At 41.4% G+C, this 16,974-nt stretch overlaps 1 protein-coding gene across 4 annotated transcripts; it reads right to left on the bottom strand.

The window, feature by feature from the left end:
• Window positions 1-2,175: 2,175 nt before the first annotated feature.
• c13h19orf44 (chromosome 13 C19orf44 homolog) lies at window positions 2,176-13,720 on the bottom strand. 4 transcript variants are annotated; one of them, XM_061736965.1, is made up of 11 exons: window positions 13,641-13,720; window positions 12,973-13,331; window positions 10,088-10,228; window positions 9,847-9,968; window positions 8,729-9,287; window positions 7,294-7,591; window positions 6,340-6,419; window positions 5,639-6,068; window positions 5,456-5,545; window positions 3,501-3,667; window positions 2,176-2,355 (listed from the first exon to the last, which is right to left on the bottom strand). In XM_061736965.1, exons 1-11 carry the CDS (start codon window positions 13,690-13,692, stop codon window positions 2,275-2,277), a joined length of 2,379 nt encoding a protein of 792 aa, XP_061592949.1. In that variant the 5' UTR covers window positions 13,693-13,720; the 3' UTR covers window positions 2,176-2,274. The 4 variants fall into 4 exon arrangements, with proteins under 4 accessions (XP_061592949.1, XP_061592950.1, XP_061592951.1 ...); XM_061736966.1 differs by having other exon boundaries at window positions 13,206-13,331; XM_061736967.1 differs by having other exon boundaries at window positions 13,206-13,334; window positions 13,641-13,659.
• Window positions 13,721-16,974: the final 3,254 nt, after the last annotated feature.

Genomic DNA, 16,974 nt, shown 5'->3' with positions numbered 1-16,974 from the left:
CGAGAAAAAAATGGAAATGTTGATAAAAAAGTCAAAATTCAGAAAAAAAGTCGAAATTCAGAGAAAAAAGTCGGGAAAGTCAAAATTCGAGAAAAAAGTCAAAATGTCGAGATTAAAAAAGAGAGGGAAAAAAAAGGTCAAACATTTTTGAAAAAGCTCCAGGGAGCCACTAGGGCGGCGCTAAAGAGCTGCATGCAGCTCTAGAGCCGTAGGTTGACGACCCCTGGTTTAGGTGAAGGAAGTGGAAGTGAGGAACAGAGTAGAGCAGGAATTGACAGATCATCAGTTGGATGTAACTCCATCACTACCCAGTCAGGGCGGTCACCACCGCAGTAGAAGGACCAGAATGCAAGGCAGCGCAGGTTATCAGCCCAATAATAACAAGGGAGGTTTGGGAGGGCCAGACCACCTGCAGACTTTATCTTTTGAAGGTGAGTCTTGTTCAAACGTGGCCGTTTACCCCGCCATAAGTATGAAGATATAACCGTGAATAAAGAATGGTAAGGCCTGGAAAAGGTACAAAAATGTAGGTAGAATGGTCATTTTGACTTGAGTTGTGTTTTTAAAGGAGGTTTTACTGTCACTTATTGTTGAGATGAGTTTTTTAGGATTGAACAGGGATTTCAACAGATCATCTAAACAAGAAGGCGATGTTAGATGTGGAAAGTTGGGGTCATGATGCTGAAGGAAATGGCGAGGTAGGCCAAATTTGTGTGACAAATCATCAGAGCTTGCAATTGTTTTTTTAAACTCGTGAAATAAATTTACTTTCAAAAGAGATTACATACTGTATAGTTTCCTGAGCTTGCACTCAATGGTACAATAAAACATTTGAACAGATATTTTATTAGGTATTTAATAAAAGCATGAATACAAATATATACCATATAGAAAAGTTCCCCTTAGCAGCAGCATCTCCTGCAGTCACACACCGATCCTCATCTCCTGCAGTCACACACCCATCCTCATCTCCTGCAGTCACACACTGATCCTCATCTCCTGCAGTCACACACCGATCCTCATCTCCTGCAGTCACACACTGATCCTCATCTCCTGCAGTCACACACCGATCCTCATCTCCTGCAGTCACACACTGATCCTCATCTCCTGCAGTCACACACTGATCCTCATCTCCTGCAGTCACACACTGATCCTCATCTCCTGCAGTCACACACCCATCCTCATCTCCTGCAGTCACACACCCATCCTCATCTCCTGCAGTCACACACTGATCCTCATCTCCTGCAGTCACACACCGATCCTCATCTCCTGCAGTCACACACTGATCCTCATCTCCTGCAGTCACACACTGATCCTCATCTCCTGCAGTCACACACTGATCCTCATCTCCTGCAGTCACACACCGATCCTCATCTCCTGCAGTCACACACTGATCCTCATCTCCTGCAGTCACACACTGATCCTCATCTCCTGCAGTCACACACTGATCCTCATCTCCTGCAGTCACACACTGATCCTCATCTCCTGCAGTCACACACTGATCCTCATCTCCTGCAGTCACACACTGATCCTCATCTCCTGCAGTCACACACCGATCCTCATCTCCTGCAGTCACACACTGATCCTCATCTCCTGCAGTCACACACTGATCCTCATCTCCTGCAGTCACACACTGATCCTCATCTCCTGCAGTCACACACCGATCCTCATCTCCTGCAGTCACACACTGATCCTCATCTCCTGCAGTCACACACTGATCCTCATCTCCTGCAGTCACACACTGATCCTCATCTCCTGCAGTCACACACTGATCCTCATCTCCTGCAGTCACACACTGATCCTCATCTCCTGCAGTCACACACCGATCCTCATCTCCTGCAGTCACACACTGATCCTCATCTCCTGCAGTCACACACCCATCCTCATCTCCTGCAGTCACACACTGATCCTCATCTCCTGCAGTCACACACTGATCCTCATCTCCTGCAGTCACACACCGATCCTCATCTCCTGCAGTCACACACTGATCCTCATCTCCTGCAGTCACACACCCATCCTCATCTCCTGCAGTCACACACTGATCCTCATCTCCTGCAGTCACACACCGATCCTCATCTCCTGCAGTCACACACCGATCCTCATCTCCTGCAGTCACACACTGATCCTCATCTCCTGCAGTCACACACTGATCCTCATCTCCTGCAGTCACACACTGATCCTCATCTCCTGCAGTCACACACTGATCCTCATCTCCTGCAGTCACACACCGATCCTCATCTCCTGCAGTCACACACTGATCCTCATCTCCTGCAGTCACACACTGATCCTCATCTCCTGCAGCTCCTCCAAGGCGTCGTCCACTGTGAGTTTAGGAGTTCTGCCTTCAAGGATGGTCTGAAGGAGGAAAAGCAAGTTTCCAATCATTTAACAATTAGCTTAATTATACACTCTTGAAAAACGTAAACAATAGTTTTCAAAAGATATTAAAGCAATGCTATTATGTACACATGATCATAGACATATATAGTCTGTACAGCCGCCGGATGAGCCGTCCAGTGTGATGTGGATCTACGAGCCAATAAGATTCTGCTCCCGTCGTTACGTAACGACGGGAGTGATTTACATCGGTTGGCCTCCGCTGCTGAAACCACGCCCACAACTAACTCTGCCGGCCGGAGCTTCAACCATTTTTTCGTAGCGGTGTATCGCGTCATTCAGGCAGCCAATCAGCACAGAGCCTCATTATCATAGCCCCGCCCACTCAGAATCCTGCATAGATAATGAGGTTGGAATGGGATGATAAAGACATGGCCCAGAGGCTGAATTTTCTAATTTTTTTAGCAAAAACAATCACAAGTTTTGTTTTTAAGACATTCAAGGCCTGTTTAAAATAGGTATTAGATGCCATAATAGGTCCCCTTTAAGAGAGACAAATGGATCGATGCAATTCACAGAAACAACTGGATTCCAGGCACCTAAACGTGGATTTGTGGTTCCCATTTTGTATCAGGTAATGTTGGATTTTTGGGTAGCTAACGTTAAACGGTCAAATCATAAAGTTCGGTGTCCTCATCACTTTAATTTCTACAACAAATCCTGCCTTGAAGTCGGACCAAGCGTCAAGACTTTTGTAAGCCTTCAAGCTTTGCTTCGTGTATTTCCCCGGCGTAGAAATTACCGTACAGAAAGTATATAAATATCAGGAAACTGGATTCGTGGCCAAATATTAATGTCCATGGACCACTGGTTCTTGGTAACTGTACCAAATATGAATGTCCATGGACCACTGGTTCTTGGTAACTGTACCAAATATTAATGTCCATGGACCACTGGTTCTTGGTAACTGTACGGGTCACTGTCAAGTCCAACTGTCTTTAATTTAAGCTGATAATCAGCTGTTATCCCGTCTTCTCCACTAGTTGCAACTGTTTTTACCACTCAGTGTGAGTAAGGGGGCTGGTCCAGTGGGGAAGTGACATCAATGCAGACCCTCTATCCCTAGAAGTAAAAGTGTTTGTCTTCCTGGAGCAGCGTGGTACCTGCATGGTTCCCTCCAGGGTGGTGTATCTGTAGTCCGGAGGCTCCAGCCTCTGCACCAGGCTGTGGTGGAGCTGCCGGCTGCTCTCCATGAACCGCCTGGTCGTAGCCAGCTGCTCTTTCAGCAGCTGGTTGACCACAAACACGGCTGGATTGAAGGTGCTGATTTCTGATGGGAGGGGAATAAAATAGATTTAGTGATATGACGTTGTGCAGTGGTGTTCACTCCTGGTCCTACAGAGCCCCTGTCCTGCATGTCTAATGTTTCCCTACGGCAAGCCGTTTTAACAATTTAGTTGTTAAAACTAAAGTTTGACTATCCGGAATTAACATTGCAGATATCTACAACTGCATTGTGACTAGTCAGAATTGTCTTTCAAGATATCTATAATGTCATTGTGACTAGTCAAAACTCTAATTCAAGATATCTGTAATTACATTTTGACTAGGCAGAATGGAAGTTAAAGATATCTCCAATTTGAGATATCTCTAATTAAAATTCATTTCAAGATATCTATAACTTGATTATAGATATCTAAAATTAAATTATGACTATCCGTAATTCCAGTTTGAGATATCTACAACTTTGTTCTGACTAGTCAAAACTTAATTTAAGATATCTAAAAAGGACGATGTAGATATGTTGAATTGAGTGGAATTAAAGATATCTTGACCTGGAATTAGGACTAGTCAGAATTCAGTTGCAGATATCTGTAATTCACATTGCAGATATCTGCAACTGAATTGAATATTTTATATAAAAAATGCACATATACATGCCATAGGTTCTTACCAGCATGGTATTAACCATTAATATGTGTGCAGACAAAAAAAACCAAACAAACCTATACACACGACTGGCAAAAGTGAGGTCATTTGTCCTAGAATGACGTTGTGGATATCTGAACTGACAATTGTGGATAGGAAGAATGTAATCGTAGATATCTGAACTGCTCTTTTTGACTAGGAAGAATTAAATTGCAGATATCTGCAACACATATCCAGTCTAGCTTTTAAATATTAAAACGGCTTGCCATAGTTTCCCTGCTTCAGCACACCGTGATACAAGCAGCCGTGTCATCGATCAAGCTGGTGACGACCGTTAACTTGAGTCAGGTGTTGCAGCAAGGCCACGTCTAAAACATGCAGGACAGGAGGGAATGAAGGAAACACTGCTCTAGACGGCGACCTCACATCCCTACAGCCATTAGGGTGGGATTCATCCAGTAATTGTAAAAGCTGACCTGCACCGTTACCTGAGAATCTAGTGGAGCTTTTCCACCAGCACCTACTCAGCTCGACTCGCCTCAGTTTGGTTCTCACTCTCATTTTTTAACTTGATATTGAACACAAGCCACAGACCCAGCAGCACATACAGGGCTGTCTCAGAAAATTAGAATTTTGTGATAAAGTTCTTTATTTCCTGTAATGCAATTAAAAAAACTAAAATGTCATGCATTCTGGATTCATTACAAATCAACTGAAATATTGCAAGCCTTTTATTATTTTAATATTGCTGATTATGGTTTACAGTTTAAGATTAAGATTCCCAGAATATTAAAATTTTTTGAGATAGGATATTTGAGTTTTCTTAAGCTGTAAGCCATGATCAGCAGTATTAAAATAATAAAAGGCTTGCAATATTTCAGTTGATTTGTAATGAATCCAGAATGTATGACATTTTTGTTTTTATAATTGCATTACAGGAAATCACAATATTCTAATTTTCTGAGATAGTCCTGTATATCATCTCCTCCAGGTTCTACATCTTTAGTGTAGTTGTCTTCTTCGTTTAGATACACAATCAAATATGTCACAGCAGCTTCTCCAACCTCCTACTTCTGCTCCAGGTGCTGAATTGTAGTGGAAAAGAAACTAAGCCGAGTTGAGATGAGTAGAGTAGGTTCTAGTGGAAAAGCGCCATAACGGAGGAGGTTGAACGGCAGCAGAGTCCTACCTTCCAGCATTTCTGCACTGATGGCATGAGTGACTACTGGTCCAGGACCCATGTAGGTCATATGAACCGTGGGGTCCAGAGTGGCCACACCTGAAGAGAAACAGGGACGACCAGTATGTTCATCAATATGTCCAGCTGCAAACTAATAAACTGTGTTGAATACAACCAAGGTGGTAGACCAACCAGCTGCATCAGGCTGCGTCTGCACTTCTGCATCTTTTAAAGCACCGCCCTTTAATGCAGCAGATTGGGAGTGTCTCACTCTGCTGGACGGCTTGGGTTGGTGACTGCGCTCCGAGCTCCGTGAGCTGCCGGAGTGACTCTGATCTGAGAAAGCAGTGGAATAATCGTCGCCTGTTCTGTCGTGAGACCTCTCAGAGTCCAGAGTCTCTTTTCTGACTTCTGATAGCACCTCATCTTCATCTCCCTGAAGATGCTCGGAAACTGGGAAGCTACTGAAGTCGCTCTCAAAGTCACTTTGGTAGTCCACTACCTCCTGCTGCTGCAGCCGCTGCTGCTGCACAACCTCCTCTTCCTCCTCTTCCTCCTCCTGCAGACGCTGCCACTGCTGCTGCACAACCTCCTCCTGCACTTCATTCTCTTTAGTTTGATTCTGTTTGGATAAATCCAGAATAAATCAGTTAAATGAGTCCTCCAGAGAACTGAACAAGGGCCGAGAGAAGAATTACAGCTGTCCTTCAAGGAGGACTCACTGGTGTTCATTTCATTTCATTTATTTATTTAGCACAATTTTTTTTTCTAAATAATGCATGGAGGGAACGAAGCCCGAAGGGCTTTTACAGAGTTCAGCTCCCATCAACTACTGTGATGAAGTAACAAAGATAATGTAGGGCAAAGATAATGTCAGATTCAGGGGGTCTTACCTCTTTTCCTGTATTTTCTGAGGTAAACGCGCCGGACGCAGGAGCGAGTCCGTCCACAGTCATCACGTTGATCCTGAAGTCTGCAGGAGGACATGGTCACCATGGAAACCAGGACTCGAGCTTAAGTCTCCTAACAAGCATGGGTGTTAAACGCTCTGGTAATAACTGGTACTGACTGATGAATGAGTGAATGCCGGTGCTGAGATCTGAGCATGCAGGACCTCAGGATACAGGCTTCACTGCCCCGAATACTTTTAGCACAAAAGGGTTTATTATTCATCATTTGAATGATTCGAGTACCTTGTGGGTCATCTTTACGGAAGAGTGCTAGAGCCAGGCAGGAGAAAAATAAAAATTATATTTTGGAGGAGGAAGATTTTTTTTTTATTATGCACCTCGAGAAAAAAGTTGAAATGTCGAGAAAAAAGTTGAACACACATATGCAGTTGCATAACTTCAGAAACTTAGCCTTAATGTTACGTTAAGTTAAGTAAGTTAGTTACGGCTGCTGCTGCAGAGCTGTCAGTCCCTCTAACTGGATTTGATGGACCAGAGGAGACATTTCCACTTTATTCACCAAATTGTATTTAAGCTTTATTCTCGAAATTTGGACTTTATTCTTGAAATTGTATTTCAACATTGATCTCAACATTTCGACTTTTTTCTCAACATTTCAACTTTTTTCTCGAAGTGCACAATAAAAAAAAAATCTTCCCCTCTCAAATATTTTTTCTCCTGCATGGCCCTAATGCTCTTCCGTACATCTTGGATGCATGAAATCACAATTTAAATATTGCATGATCAATAAAAAACTAATGAAATCATATGGAATGTGTGTTGATGCAAGCTCACTTAAACACTTCCAGAGTGGAGAAGAAAGGGAACTTGTGAGCTACACTTTCATCAGTAAACAAAGACTGGCTGCACCTGCTGCTCCAGCCGAGAGCTGCTCACCTTCTGAAGAAGCTGAGCCCGTGTGGCTGAGCGGACCTTCGGAGGGAGGTCCTGCAGGGAAGAGCTCGTCCAGAGAAAACACCTCCCCACATCCTGACGGGGATGAAGGGGATGACGGCCGATGCTGGGGACTCTCTGGAGGAGGAGACGGGGCTGGAGACGGGGCTGGAGACAGCAGGGACGGAGACAGCAGGGACGGGCTGAACTGGGCCTGAGCCAGACCGGTGAACCGGAAAGGAGAAGTGTTCCATGCAGGAGAGCCCGGGGAGTGAGCCGTCTGACCACCGCTGCTCAGCACCTGGAAGTGGACACTACAGCTGTAATCTCAAATGTACAAGGGGGAATGATCATTGATCCATACTTGTATCTCAGGTGATGGGTGGAGGTTACGTCCTGGACACCAGAGCCACAAACAACCACTCACACTTTTATTACAGTCTAAAGCACTAAAACTCATGGATCTAGTGCAGGGGACTGCAACCCGCGGCTCTAGAGCCGCATGCGGCTCTTTAGCCCTAGTGGCTCCCCGGAGCTTCTTCAAAAATGTTTGACTTTTTTTCCTCTTTTTTTCTTCCTTTTTTTTCTCTTTTTTTTCTTTTTTCCTTTCCTTTTTAATCTCGACATTTCAACTTTTTTCTCAAAATTTTGACTTTTTTCTTGACATTTCGACTTTTTTTCTCAACATTTCAACTTTTTTCTCGACATTTCGCCTTTTTGTCATTTGCCTTCATTCTAATACAAGACTTTTCATTTTTTGCGGCTCCAGACATATTTGTTTTTTGGCCAATATACCTCTTTCAACATTTTGGGTTGCCTGGTCTAGTGGCATTTCAATCTGCACAACTAATGTTTAAAACAAAAAATAATTTGCTACCGGATAACATTCAGAAATGATTCATTGAGAGGAAAGGAGGTTATAATTTAAGGGGAAACCTAAACTTCAAATCTTTATATGTGCGCACAACCAAAATAAGTTTTTGTGTATCAGTTTGTGGAATTGAACTGTGGAATGGTTTGAATTTGGAGTTCAAAGAATGTACAAAAATAAAACAATTTAAAAAGAAATATAAAGAAATGGTTTATTTGAGGTATAAAAGTGAAGACTGTGTTTAAAGATCAGCAGCTGTGTGTTCTGCTATTTTGTCATGTTGTCTCTGTATACTAAATTTCCTTCCACTTGTACTTGGACTTTTGGAATAACAATAAAGTGAACCTTGAACCTTGAACCTAAATTTCTATACAACGGATTTAGGTTTTGCTGCAGAGGTTTATCAGTTTCAAACATTGCTTATCAATCCCCTTCATTAATGACTGATACCTGCACCGGCCCTGAAAAATATGCTCCGTCAATTCCTACTGAGCAACTGTTGATTTCACAGTTTTCTTAATCAAAAGCAACAACATTCAACTGCATAAAACTGGAGGGTACCGGTACCTTCAAGGACGAGTGTCTCCTCGGCCCTGAGAAGCTGCAGTCTGATGAATCCACTGAGTCTCCAAGCAGTTTCTTCATGTCTTCTTCATCACTTTCCAGGTCCACAGCGCTTTTTACTCTCCCTGACGTCAAAGCTAAACGCTCTGAGGAGAGTACAGGATTGCCGGCTCTGGACCCGGACCTGGACCTGGACCCGACGCCTGCAGGTCTACGTGTCGGGGCCGGGGTGGGAGCAGCAACGGTTCCTGCTGCTTTCTTCTTGAGGAAACGGCTTCCTTTCTGGCTCTGCTGGCTGTGTGACCGGGCTGAGAGCTCGCTGGACGAGTCAGGGAACTGACTGGCAGGTGCTGGTGACCGTGCCACCTCCGAGGGCGGGTTGAAGCCAGCTTTAGGCCCCTGTCCAGCCGGGTTTAGGGTCTGGTTTAGGCTCTGGTTTAGGCTCTGGTTTAGGCTCTGGTTCAGGGTCTGGTTTGAGGCCTGCTGATGGCGTGGACTCGTACTTTCAGCCGGTCTACTCCAGGTTGCAGTTTGAGAGTCACACTGAGAAGACGACATATATCTGCCAGAGATAAGGAGGAAGGAGGAAAAAGTTACGCAGTTTCAAAGCATTTTTTTTCATTTGCATAGGGATTGTGTGTGTGTGTGTGTATGCATGTATGTTTAGATATATATATATATATATATATATATATAGATATCTTTTGTTTTTTGTATAGAAATTAATGAAATAGAGTTTAGGGGGTAGGATTTAATAAGTTTTTACTTTTTTCTACTCCTTTTCGAGCATGTTAATTATGATGGATGCATGTTTTCATTTATATTTTTGTCTTTTTTTTCTTATTTAAATGTATTTATTATTGATTATTATTGTTTTGTTTTCACTACTATTTCATGTCCATGTTCATGTCTTTTCTTTCCACTTTTGACTTCACCAAAGCAGAAATGTGCCATAAGTTTATTTCTCCATCAGCAACATTGATCAAGACAACCAGGACCAATGTTTTATATAACTTTTAAGGAACAAGCAACCAAACTTGTATGCAAATCCCAATCTTTAAAAAAACTAACTTACTAACAGTAGACTAGCACGTGTATCCGTCAGAGGAACAGAACCTCACCGTGGTTCTGGAGCCGGCCGGTTCTGGTTCCTGCTGACGGGCGACTGGCTGCTGCTCGTTGGTCGTGGAGTTTTCTTCAGAAACCGGCTCCGTTCTCCCAGTGAGCTCTGCGGCCTGAAACCCTAACACCAGAAAAAACAAGTCATTTTTTGTTTTCCAAGTGAACCCACAGGGTCAGGGACTGTACCACCCACTGTACCACCGCATTTACATGAAGTACAGCACACCTGGTGATGTTTACCTGGTTTGCAGCGGCCTCCCTGCTGTGTTTTCTGTCAGCAGCAGCTCCGTGCTCTTCAGCTGAACTGTCAGAGCACGGCTCGCTCTCACGGGGAGAGGAGCTGCGTTCCTGCCAGGGAGCTGATCGGGGTTGGAAGGGATCCTGACAAACACAGTTGGGAAATGGAAGTATATAATCAAGACTCCTACACAACTGACTTTACTGAACTTAGGTCAAGAGGTATTTGGACAGGGATTATTTTGTTTGGCCTTCATACATCACTACAAAGCACAAGAAATGCTCTCAGAGTTAACTTTTCACTGCCAAAAATAAAGACAAACTATGGTAAAAGAACAATGATGTACAGAGCTACTTTTGCATGGAACCCACTTCCCAAACACTTTAAGCAAACTATTAACATAAAATAATTCAAATTGTTAGTAAAGAAACATCTCTTGAATAGATGCATATAAAACTTATTTAATTATTATTAAATAAATAAATAATGCAGATAGTATATGGGTATGTGCACATATATATGTATGTATTTGTATATATCTATATATATCTATATATATATATAATATAAATAAATGAATATTTATTAAAAACCATTATTGGTGGAAACTATGATAACTCTTCATTGTTTGAATTTGTTGATGTTATAAAGTGTATGAATATGTATTGTTTTATATATATCTAATGTTAAATGGAATGACTTTTTATTTTTTCTTTATTTTCTGTTTTTCCTTTCTTTTTTTTATATGCTACCTCTTTAGGTTTGCTTTAATTTTTTGTCGTAATGTACTGTGTATTATGTGTCGGACCTCAGGAAGAACAGCTGCAGTTTTGCTGTAGCTGATGGGGATCTAAATAAAAACTAGAAACAAAAGAGACAAAGAAACAACCACAATCTGGAAGGTCTTGTTAGGTTTATGATAGTGTTGATCCCTCTTGTGAAGAATGTCATCAAACACCAGCCAATCATGTGCAAGTGTTTTGGTCATGTACATCCCTGTATAACTATTGGACTGCAATTTTTAAGACTTTCTAAGACGGAAGTAACTGGGACAGTTATTGAGCCTAATCACATTACTGCTTTGTTTGACGTCTCTCAACTGCCTTTGCTTCAAGCAGATCTGATAGCTTTTGTGACATTATTGGCTAGACATCTTATTCTAATGAGGTGGAAATCACCAACACCACCATCACATACACTGTGGATAAAAGAGATTTTCAACTATTTGAGGCTTGAAAAAATCCCACACACTCTGAGAGGCTCTTCCAGAAAATGTAGTGAAATGTACCTTTGTCATTTATTTATTTATTTCTATTTTGACCTGAAAAGTGAGGTTATTGTCACTGCAATATGTGAAATATGGCCACGCCGACTGTCTGGATTTTTTTGTTTGATTGTTGTTACTGTTATTTACATGCACTTTATCACTTTGTCAATTTGTGTATTAAAATCAATAAACAAAGTTTATAAAAAAAAACAAAAAAAAAAACACAATCTGATCACAGTGCAAATGTTGATGCGTGAACTTAAATCTGAGTAGGAACAAAGGGTCAAATAGGTCGTGCACATCCAATATCTCAACAGGTGCTGGTCTCAAAACATAGATGCATAAAAGGAAACTCATTTTAAATGGATTAATAAAATGTATCCAACCGCTGAATTCTTGAGACATAGATTTAAATTTGAAGTTGACCCCTGTGCTTTTTGCAATGAATCTGAAGAATCGCTTGATCACATGTTTCTATTGTGTCCTGTCTCACAATTTTTTTGGCGTGAAATTAGAAATTGGATATCTTTAAAAATGAATGACATTCCAAAATTAGAAATCGCTAACATTATTTTTTATATAGATACAATTGACAAATCAGTGTCATTCTTGGTTAATGTCATTCTCTTACTGGCTACATATCACATACATTGTTGTAATTGGAGAAAAATGAAGCCCTCTTTCCAATTTTTTATAAATGATTTCAAAAGTTTTTTTGTTATAAAAATATTAAGTCAAATAACTCTGCAAAAAAATGATTAACCGATATATCAAAGTATCTTTCATTTTAAGTCTCTTTCTGAAATGTTGATGCTATTTGCTTTAAAATGCCTTACTGTTTCTTTGTTTTAACTTTACTTGTCTATCTTAATTTTTGTTTATATGTCTCTTGTTCATGAAACCTCCCAAATGTTGTATTTTCTTATATTATATTTCCTCTACTAGAAGTTTGTATAAAATGTTTTTCTTGTTTATAAAATTGTGTTCAATAAAAAAAAAAAAAAACATAGACCACAAGGGGAAAACAACTTTTAAAGGGAAAGAAAAGGAAACTGAAATGTACAAGTTTCAGTGTAACCTGCAAAGGTCCAAAAACTTGGAATGAGATTGATAGTTGCTATAAAAGAGTCTGGATCTCTCTCAATTTAAAAAAAAAAAGACTAAAACAAAAATTGTTATTAAGTTGTCTCTTTTTTAATTTTTTATGTACCAATACCTGATGTATTATTTTTATAAGAATATATTTGTATCCAGGAAATCTGAGGAGGTCTCAGGGTTTTATTGTGTTTTTTCTTATTTAGGTTATTATACTTTATGTATATGTATTATATGTGTAATTTATAGTTTTGCTGTTTGACTGGGCCCTATTCATAAGCTACAGTAGCTTCTGGAGAGTCCCATTTTACAATACTCAATTAATTTATTATTATCTGTATTTCTGTTTTTTAATTGTTTGTAAATACACTCTAAACTAAACTAAATGCTTGAAAAAACAAGAGAGGAGACTGCACACTTCTGCTCCCTAGTGCAGATACTCTGCAGATCTGCAGAGTATCTGCACTAGTGTGTGCAAAGAGTCTCTTGTTTTTCCCTGAACTTAAATCTGACAAATGCAACAACCTTGACAGGACGTGGCTGAGTCCGCAGGTGTCTGGCTGTGCAGACTTTGGTGCAGACTTTGGTGCAGACTTTGGTGCAGACTTTGGTGCAGACTTTGGTGCAGACTTTGGTGCAGACTTTGGTGCAGACTTTAAACTTTAGTGCAGACTTTAGTGCAGACTTTAGTGCAGACTTTAGTGCAGACTTTAGTGCAGACTTTAGTGCAGACTCTGGTGAGCTCCAGCAGGCCGTACCTCGGCGCCGCGCTGGCCGGGTCCCGCGCTGCTCCTCCCGGCCGTCAGCAGCGCCTCCGCCCGCTGCAGAGCGGAGCTCCGGCCGCCTCGCCTCCACATCCGTCCAGCCTCGGCGCCGCCGCTCTCCTTCTCCATCAGTTTAGGATGAAAGGTTACATGTTTGAAGGTTCTTGTTCTGACATTCCCCCCCATATGAAGCTTAATTCTGCGTTAGAAATAGTTGGAGACCTGACTACAGCCTGAATTATGGTTCTGCGTTAAATCGACGCAGAACCTACGGCGTAGGCTCTGCGTTGGTGTTACGCGGAACCATAAATCAGCCTTAGCTGGTAACTAGCAACCAAGAGTGAGCCACTTTCCTCTCGTTAATCTGGTACGTGGTGTCTGAAATCCAGTGTTTAATGAGTCACATACAAGAGTCGCTCAATAACCCACCTGTTCCTGAAAGTTGAGTTTGTTGCGGAGATGGTGAGACGCTCGTTTCCATGGAGGCGCGTCGCCCTCGTCTTCTTCGTGGCGTCGTTGACCGTCGTTGACGGCCGACGCAGACCGGTAGCGCCCCCTGCAGACCGGTAGCGCCAAAGATACTCTCTATCCAGGGGTGTCAAATGTGCGGCCCGCGGGCCGCATGCAGCCCGAGAGAGATTTTCATGCGGCCCGCGAGAAGTTTCCAACGCAAAAAAAAACGAAATGTTAATTTACTAAAAAGGAAGGCATAAATAATTGCCATGAATCGCAGCATATCCGATAATATATTTCTTCTACAAATCCATCATTATTCCACAAAGAGAGCAGATTGACATTTTTTTAGTTTTCTAGAATGCATTTGCCGATTTTATTTCCTTGTAGACGGTCGTTTATTTTCATTAACTGACTACTATTATATATTTTTGCAGGAAAAATATCACTGCTAAAAAAGATGATAGAAGATATTCATTCGGAGAATTTCAGTTTTGAATACGAGGATAGTGACAAAGTAAAACAGTTAAAAAAGAAGTGCTGACTTTTTCGGCAAACTGACAAATATCCGTGCCAATTTTAAAAAATAAATACACTTAATTGTACTGTTATTAAAAGTATCTTATATAATTTTTAAAAAAACGAGAAATTTCAAGAAAAGATCCTGAAGAAATATATTTTACATAATTAGAGTGTAAACAAAGTGCATCTTTCCTTTAAAATTAACTAAACTGATATTGGATTAGATAACAATAGTTAAAAAAAAGAATTAGAAAAAAAAAATTTTGCACCGTTTTTTTTATTTTGAGCGTGCGCCCCGCGAGAAAAAAATTGGTCAAATCCGGCCCGCCAAGCAAAATGAGTTTGACACCCTGAGTCTATACAGAGAGAGCTGCGTTCAACATTTTATTTTGCATGTGCAAAGCTTCAAAAAACAACACCTACCAAAAACCGGGTGCTGAATGAAAGATTAAGTGCAAGCTTGCATATGATCAAAAAAGACAACACATTAAGCTGCTGTACAGAACAAACCATGCGGACCCAGACACACACTTTGTGCACAGTTGAAAAACTGTGTGGCTTCCCAGCTCCTAATTCCCCTGCACCTGATCACCTGTGCCTCTGATTGACAATTACCTCCCATGCCCACAGGTGCGCAGGTGATGGAATGAAAACCTCCACCCACACACACATACACACACAGCACAACTCTAAATTGGCTACAACACTGCATTTTGACTAATATTATGCATTAGCTGCTTTAAGTAACATTCTTCAAGGAACTACGGCCCTTTGAGATCGTAGTCTTCTGTACAAAACGATGTGTGTAAGTAAATTAATGTGGTCCCATGAAGACATCCATTGATATTCACCGGGTGAAATGTAAATTCCAGTTTACACTTTATACAAAAAATTACAAATTTGTACCGATCAAACTGCGGAGCCATAGGGTCTGCGGACCATAGCAGACCCTTGTTTGTTTTGAAGAAACCTTACATGAACAAATTGGAATCTGTCAGATATGATTTAATCCAACGTAGAGCTGTCCCTTTAATCCCAACAACATGCTCTAACCTGTGCAGTAAAATGCTGTGATCTAAACTATTAAAAATTAGCACTGAGGTCCAGTAGAACCAGTATGGACACTAGTCCCTTATCTGAGGTCCAGTAGAACCAGTATGGACACTAGTCCCTTATCTGAGGTCCAGTAGAACCAGTATGGACACTAATCCCTTATCTGAGGTCCAGTAGAACCAGTATGGACACTAGTCCCTTATCTGAGGTCCAGTAGAACCAGTATGGACACTAGTCCCTTATCTGAGGTCCAGTAGAACCAGTATGGACACTAATCCCTTATCTGAGGCCATAAGGAGGTCATTCGTGACTGGAACCAGTGCTGTCTCTGTGCTATGATGCATTCTGAACCCTGACTGAAAGACTTCAAACAGATAATTTCTATACAAATAGTCACATAACTGGCTTGAAACTGCCTTTTCCAGAATTTTAGATACAAATGGAAGGTTGGAAATTGGTTTATAATTAGGTAAAATGGGTCATATGCAGAAGGCCTTTTGCTGAGCCCCTGACACAATCAACTTCTCACATCACTTACCTTCCTAATGTTTTCTTCAGCTCATGCAATTCCCCTCCCTCTCCTGCCACAGCCATGGCCACAAAAAGACAACACTTTTTAATATTCTATTCTTTATAAACATTTGTTAAGAAATGAAAGAAATGAAAGACTCTCTAGCGCCACCCTTCACCACGACGGCCGTTGGGGGTACTGCAGCCAACAGTGAAGCCGGCACGGGAGAACGGGGAGAACGTGCATGCAGCGTCATTTGACGTCACATCCGCAGCCCAGCGCGGGAAATTCCGGCCCGGAATTGCAGCACATTTTGCAGCACACAGCCTGTTCAAGGCAACGGAGAGATACACTAGACTAGAGGACTCATTCTTTTTGGTTTGAAACGCTTCATCTGACATTATTACTAGAAAACTTAAAACGTATATGCATTTTTTTCATAAATCCTGCCTCAATCCTGCCTCATGCTCCTTTAAGAAGAAAAGGGAAGAGAAAAGAAAACATCAAGAGTGTTCTAGAGGGGTTCTCATAAAGTGGGAAGGATTAGGTTGGTTGATGATTAACTTTGATTTTCCTGGTGGGCTTCAAAGTAAAACTGACTTTTGTGTTTTTCCTCGTGTTCTTGGCCAGCACTCAGTATTTTGGGGCTGGTTTGTACCTTTGTATAATTGTATAATCTATGTCTATCATTATCCAGAAGAGCTGGAGGAGGTGTCTGGGGTGAGGGAAGTCTGGGCATCCCTGCTGAGGCTGCTGCCCCCGCGACCCGGTAACGGAAAAGCGGGAGAAGATGAGTGAGTGAGTGAGTATGTCTATCAGCTGATGTAAAGTGTAAACAGAATTTCTTGAAAATGAGTTGGCATTCGGCTCAGTTGGTAACTAATGAGGTGGTTATTACAAAGGTGATTATGTCATACATAACGTCAAAGTCGTGACATCAACCTCAACATTACTTTCAGATTGAATATGGTTACTTTATGCAGCCACTGAACTTCCTTTCAGTCGATGTAATATTAAAGAAAAATTGGCAGCGAAACAAGTGGGTTCCCCAAGACCAAATGAACACATCAAAGACATTTCTATAAAGCATGGGGAATTGTACAATCATCCCAATTTTATGCAAAACTGATTGATTTCTTATTAACTGCAATGGTTCTGTTACTCCACAAGGTGTCTCCATTTGAACTGAAATTTTTGAAAATATAATCTTCTACTCGTAAAAAA

Source organism: Cololabis saira, chromosome 13, assembly GCF_033807715.1.
Source record: "Cololabis saira isolate AMF1-May2022 chromosome 13, fColSai1.1, whole genome shotgun sequence".
Taxonomy (NCBI): Eukaryota; Metazoa; Chordata; class Actinopteri; order Beloniformes; family Belonidae; genus Cololabis; species Cololabis saira.
This window is presented reverse-complemented; position numbering and strand designations above follow the sequence as displayed.

Coding starts and splice junctions, on each gene's coding strand:
- c13h19orf44 (XM_061736965.1), bottom strand. CDS start 13,692: ATGGAAACGAGCGTCTCACCATCTCCGCAACAAACTCAACTTTCAGGA. Junction 9,288..9,846: donor CGGCCGGCTCCAGAACCACG/GTGAGGTTCTGT, acceptor TATCTCTGGCAG/ATATATGTCGTCTTCTCAGT. Junction 5,546..5,638: donor GACGCAGCCTGATGCAGCTG/GTTGGTCTACCA, acceptor GTTTCTCTTCAG/GTGTGGCCACTCTGGACCCC.